The sequence below is a fragment of the Palaemon carinicauda genome, chromosome 2 (genome assembly GCF_036898095.1).
Source record: "Palaemon carinicauda isolate YSFRI2023 chromosome 2, ASM3689809v2, whole genome shotgun sequence".
NCBI lineage: Eukaryota > Metazoa > Arthropoda > Malacostraca > Decapoda > Palaemonidae > Palaemon > Palaemon carinicauda.
The window spans coordinates 166,687,897-166,694,947 of record NC_090726.1 but is presented as its reverse complement, the minus strand read 5'-3'; the positions used below and the strand labels follow the sequence as shown (position 1 = coordinate 166,694,947).

The window sequence follows — 7,051 nt, the reverse complement described above, 5'->3', positions numbered from 1 at the left end:
ATATATATATATATATATATATATATAGATAGATAGATATAGATATATATATACATATATATCTATATATATATATATATATATATATATATTTATATATATATATATATATATATTATATATGTATATATATATATATATATATATATATATATATATATATATATATATATATATAAAATACACATACATATATATATATATATATATATATATATATATATATATGTATATTATATTTATATATATATATATATATATATATATATATATATATATATATATATATATATGACCCATGTAGATTGATAATGGGACGTTGGAATATGGGTTTTCTTCATTTATTACAAAAGGTTCATTCCTAAGTACACAATACACAACTACCCTCTCAAGTGAGTGACTTGTCAACTCGAGCTCCCACCGGCAACTGAAGCTTCCTTCATTACAAAAATGCAACCATTGCAAAACATTCTGAGACATAGGTTTGCGTGGAATACTCATGAATATTGAGTTCCTTTACATTGACGAATAACACACACACACATATACGTGAATTAGGACATTACCCCCCCCCCCCCCCGAAGCTCCTCACTCCGGGAGAAGGTGCGCACTCGCCCTTACTAGTCTATGATATATGGAGGACACTACAACCCAGAATAGGCATGGCATGTACTAAACAGAAATACAACACAAAATATATATAGATATTACCCCCCAAAAATAGCACATCTTCCATAATGAAAAATGGAAAATGAAATATTACATATAAAAATGTACACAAAACAATAGAAATAATTCCACTTATTTCTTCTTAAGACCTCTGCAACCAAAACACAGAATACCCACAGTGAAAAAGAAATTATAACATCAGTTTTACATAACCTCACCAATAACCTCCCTGTGGTTGCGGACAAGATGGGCTTCTTGGGCGTGACAGGGGTAGGAATAGATATTCCATCATCACTATATATTACTTGTCCGGGTTTAGGGCATAATTTCACAACACAACTCACTAGAACAGTTTCACCATCTATTTAAATCACTACAGCACTTGCACTTGCAACTTTCAACCAGTGGCCACTGGCTGTTTTCACTAGAAAGTCAATCATTTTCCCACCCTTCTCTTATAACATTAAGTGTAAGGTATTCATATCTACACATTCTCTAACACTGCCTATCCTCAAAGCTGAACTTTAACCCCGCACCCACTTGCCATTCGGGAACCGGCCTGGTCCCAGCAGCCAGAAATCATATAAATACATGAATAATACAGCATTAGCCTGACGAATCTCACCTGACCTATTGAACCTCTGATTGTTTTTATATTCACTCAGCAATGTCATACGTATTTCCACAATCAGCAAAAATACCACAACATTTTACGTATACATTTAGCATCAACATAAAACAACACGTTGTTATCATCAAGTATATTTAAAACACGTCAAAAGATGAAAGGAAGTCTCTTCTAATAACAACAACAGCAAAGGAAAGAAAATTTTTTACTCATCAACTCGAGGGATGTCACGTATGCAGGGGTAAGGAGGAATACTTTTGAATACTACCTCTTCAGGTACCATATGTATGTGTGCCTAATGATGCTCAGACACTGCGCCATTAACAATGCTTTGTATCACAACTGTGTTAGACTTAACCATCTTTACTCAGTACGGACCCAAATACGCTGGCTCTAGTTTATGTTTCCAAGGTTTCAATTGTTTTAAATACACAAGATCGCCCACAATTACTTTTACCAGTGCGGTTTTGAACAGACCATCACACTTTGAGCTGTGATTTTCATTAGCGCTTTTCAAAAACCTTTCAGTGGTGTTCATTACTCTCCTCAATAGCTTTAATAAATATACACGGTATAGCTCAGTTGAATAATTTGGCAATTGTTGCGAATTAATGAGTACTGTATATGCTAAAGCAGGATCCTGTTCATTCACTACTTTGAAAGGTATGTCACTGAGCGAAGCATTATATGCATTGTCCAAAGCTAGCTCAGCTGTAGGAAGTATGGTGTGCTAATGAAGGGGGTCATCAGCCATTAAGTAACGTAAAATTTGCACTACTTCCCAATTATGTGATTCCACTAATCCATTTGCTGAAGGCCTATATGCGGTCAATGAAAAGTGTTCAAATTTCATTAAGTCCGTGACTGATTTCACCACCCTATTTATAAACTCAAGACCATTATCACTTATCAAATTTTCGGGAAACCAAACCTAGTTATGAAAGAGCACGGCACCTGGGCTAATGAATTTGCATATTTATCCAACATTGCGTATGTATGAGTGTACCGAGTAAATGTATCCACAAATAAACATATATACTTATGTTGTGTTAACCCAGTAGTAAATGGTCCTACAACATCCATATGCACTTTATAAAATTAGATAGGAATCACAGGCCACTTTCTGGCTTCTGGTATAGTGTCTTTATGTTCTTTCAAACAGTTACAAGCATGACAACCTTTCTGGCTTCTGGTATAGTGTCTTTATGTTCTTTCAAACAGTTACAAGCATGACAACCTTTTATATAATTCTCTATAGATTTTTCATTCCTAACCAAAAGAAGGATTCTAGTGCTCTACTTAATGTTTTATCAATCTGTAAATGCTCTCCATACGGACTTGCATGTAAAATGTGGATGGCTCGTTTAATTAAAGAGGGAGGAAGAACAACCCTTGCTCAAAATTTCCCTCCCCTCTTCTTGTAAGTACAATACAATATAGGATATCATTTTCAATAAAAAATTTCTCACGAGGCACATTCAGAAATGACGGATAACTCTCCGATTAGCCATTAATCACTGCTCGCACTCTTTCCACCCATTCCTATTTTTTTCTATCCTTGTCGGACTTCTTTTATGTCCTAGCCTCCCAAGTCAATAAAACCTGCATCATCCGGGCATTCATTCTGGACACCCCTGGTCATGTCTTCAGCCACCCACATATATTCATCTTCATCGCTCATATCTCTCTCTCTCTCTCTCTCTCTCTCTCTCTCTCTCTCTCTCTCTCTCTCTCTCTCTCTCCTTCTCTCTCTCTCCCCGTCTTCTACATGCGCATCGTGAGAAATCTCCTCCAGTTCTCTATTTTCTCTATTATGATGGGGGTCTTAAATATTTTGGTTACATTATTCATTCCTCTTTAGTGCCGTTGTTGTTATTCCTATTACTGCACCTCTAGAGAGGGCATCAGCTACCTTGTTAGCTTTACCTTCTATGTGCTGAAAACCATCTATATTAAAATCTAAAGATATCTCAATCAATCTTGCTTGACGAAAGGTCAAATACTTTTTATAATTCAAAACACGTAAGGGGCGATGATCACTTTGCAACTCAATCGACTTACCTAATAAAAAGAACCGATGCCTCTCTAGAACCCAAAGAATAGCCAAAGCCTCTCGATCGAATGTACTATAATTCTTTTCTTCCCCTTTTAACGCCTGGGAAGCAAAACAAATGGGTCGCTCTCTGCCTTTATCATCTCGTTGAGAAACAACGCCACCAATAGCTACATTCCTCGCATCTGTTGTCACTAAAACTGGGCGATCAAATCTAGGATATGCGAGTAATTCATTGCTAGTTAAGGCAGCTATCAAATGGTTAAAGGCCCTTCCTTCTTCCCCTCCCCAAATTATTACTTTTTGTTTCTTTAAAGGATCTAAGGGTCTCGCCATCTCTCCAAAACCTCTTATGAATTTACGGCAGTAAACCGCGAGTCCTAGGAAACCAGCTATTTCCTTAGATTTACGTGGCCTGGCGAAATCTGTAATAGCCGGTACTTTACTGGGGCAGGGTTGGATATATACTGGGGTTATTATGTGACCTGAAAATTCAACTCTTTTACAGAAAAATTTGCACTATGACAAATTTATTTTTATACCATTACGTCGCAATACTTCTAGAACTTTACGAATATTATTATTATGTTCTTCGACCGTTTTCCCTGTATTTATGATATCATTTAAATAAACAAGAGCATTATGTCCAATTAAGGGTAAAAAACCTACATCATTACTCTAAAAAAATTACTTTGAGCATTTTTAACACCGAAAGGAAGAAAATTAAACTGAAATGATTGATCATTACCTATAAATGCCCTTTTACATTAACAGTCTTCCGGAATGGGTATTTGATAGAATCCAGAATTTAAATCAACAGTTGTAAAATATTTGCCCTCTCGTACTTTAACAAGTAATTCTTCGATCGAGGGCAATGGAAATGCATCATCCTTAGTGACTGTATTCAACTTCCTATAATCCGCATACAATCTTACTGCGCCATCTTTTTTCCTAACAGCTACAATTTGAGAAGACCAGGGGAATTTGCTCTCCTCGATTATCCCGTGTTCCCTTAATTTATTAATTTCCCGTTTTATCTCCCTGGAAATGAATAGGTAACTTATAAGGCCTTCACCTGATCGGATCCGCCTGCCTAGTTTCAATGCTTAAGGGAAATCGATCAATCCTCCCGGGTGGCTCATCTCCAATTGCAATTACATCAGAATAATTATTGACAATGTCACTAACTACAGGCTGATATTCTGATGGACATAATTTTCCGAGTGCGTTCGTCTGTGCAGGCTGGAGTTGTGGCTCCCAATATCTCATTATAAGCAATTTCACTTAACTCTAATTCACACTCAAAATCACTTCCTAAAACAACTCTTTTATTTGACAAATTAACTATCGTTATATCAGCTCTGTTCTCTTTAATTTCTGTCAAGCCCTCTAATATCATATGGGCCCAACTGTCATGGGGTTTAACAACTACCTTGGTTCCTTCTGTAACTGGGCGACATGGAGTCACAGATATGCTTGTAAATGGCTGGGGAGACAACACTTCTCCTCTCTCAGGGACAACTGTCACCCTACTTAAATATCTCTCCAAACTAACGCACGCACTTACTGTCTCACGTCTTTATATCGGCAAAATGAACCCTCCTGCTTTTACTGTTATTGTATCTTTTCCCCAAAAAATGCAAATTTGATTATTAGAGATAAAATCTATTCCTAAGAGAGCCTTGATTCCTGGAATTTCTAAGGTGGGTAAGACAAAAAAAAAATCATGTGTAAACTTCACAGACCCCACCTTGAATTTGACGATTGATTTAAAGTTTGAATATAGTTTATTTTTTCATAATTAATAAAACACTAGCTCCCGTGTCAATCAGTGCTCGGATGGATTTATCTTGCAGGTGGATCCTAACTGCTAACATTCCTAGACGGCCATTATGAGATATGGGACAAGGGCCAATGACCTAAGCTGCAATGCCGCTGCCCCTTGGTCCTATCCCTAGTGCTGCCGGGGTGAGGTAGGGATTCCGATGGAGGTCCCAGTGCCTGCTGTGTCAGGTCTGTCGTCACTGTTTCCTCGGCTACTGCTTGTGATGTCATGTGGGTGGGCATCGAACTCCCTCATCTCCCCCTTCCTCTGTTTCCTTTTCCTTGGACGTTGGGCGGGGGGAGGTTTGCGTGTGCCACAGCCGCCAGGCCTGGGCATTTTTTTGCTGAGCACTCTTGAGATAGATGACCATAGCCCTGACAAGTATAACAATTAGCAAAGAGTTGAAGCCTTTTGGGTCATGCGAATAACATCTTTTGCTGCCGTCGTTTGGGAATAGACATAGACTCAGCTCCCAGTGGCGAAAGGAGGCTGTTGCCATCTTATATCTGATGTGTAGGACCTTTTCCTGTTTCTTACAAGATGGTAGGAAGACTACAGCCAGGAGACTGGTGCAAACTGCTTGGAAAGAGAGGACCTATACCTCGAACACCTAGGCCAGATGGCACCAACCCCATGACGCCCCAAAGGACTATGTCTTGATAGTCTACCACGCCTAAGGGTAGTTCAAAGAGAGCCATGATCCAGGGCTCACGTACCTCTGATGTGCGGAGGGCACCCAAGCTAACCCTTTAATTTGGACTTCTACTTTTTTTAGTGATATATAGAGCAAAAGTAAACTACTCTCCCAGCTGTAGTCTTTCCCACGAATTATGATGTGTATCTAACTGACGTAAGAGCACCTGTTGATAATTATCGAGAACCATAAAACATATAAAGACTGATAAAACGCTAACCAGGATTATTAACTTGATAACATAAATAAAGTGCTCAAGATCAATGTTGTAGATTTTTTTATCGAAATACATGTAAGTTTGAGAATTTAGATTCGTCTCTGACTTATCCTGTTTCCTAAATTATAACTTTGAAAAATTTGTCTGTGCTTTGGGACAACTCCACTCGTTCGTACCCCTCTCCTCCAGAGTGCCAACATCTGAAGACTCTGCTAATCAGATGACTGCATTCCCCCTTACCACTCTTCGGGGGTCGACTTCCTCTCATGGCTGCCAACTTCTCGGAATCAGGCGCATTATTCCCAGTCCTTCTTATTGCTGGCAAACGGTCTAAAATGTTTTGTGTCGCACTCACTACGTCTGCTAACGAGCGATTGTCATTGAACAAATAACCACATAAATACGAGTTGACTAATATGCAAATATGTTTACGGGCAAATGCCTTTTTATCACCTTCTGGGAGATTGACACTCCGGGTAGCAAACGAATAGCAATCCCGAAAAATGCAAGTTGCCAAGGAATGAACGTATTCACCTTCCCGTATTCTGGGTTATTAATTTTCTTTTAGGTCTCCCTTTCTCGCATCAGGCTAGGCATACCTCTCAATTAAGTATCGTTTTATTTCAGTATAACTTCTTAAACTGACTTGTGACCAACATATTACCTCCATTGCAGTAGCATCTTTCAGAAATCTAATTACTTGAATCGCTTTTTCTCTTTCCGACCACCCATATGTGACTACTTCAAAGTCTCTCAAAAACACTTCAATTGATTGAAACCCTTCGTTAGGCCGTTGATCATCAAAAGGCCTAACACTTGCCTGGAGTTCTGGCAACTTTCGAACTACGACTGCGTATCTTCACTCGGCTGTGCATGTGTACTTTCACTTGTGTGCATTTGAACTTCGTCCATGTATGTCGGATATGCTGTGGTTGTGTGCTACTCCTGTTCTCGTTCCACCAAGA

The 7,051-nt window shown here is 38.5% G+C and overlaps 1 protein-coding gene across 1 annotated transcript in view; it reads left to right on the top strand.

The window, feature by feature from the left end:
• Positions 1 to 5,835, top strand: part of LOC137621042 (protein FAM200B-like) — a 28,227-nt gene extending 22,392 nt beyond the window's left edge. The window contains exon 2 of the mRNA XM_068351484.1: positions 5,716 to 5,835. Within this exon, the coding sequence (XP_068207585.1) occupies positions 5,716 to 5,835 (120 nt within the window). The remainder of the gene's footprint in view (positions 1 to 5,715) is intronic.
• Positions 5,836 to 7,051: the final 1,216 nt, after the last annotated feature.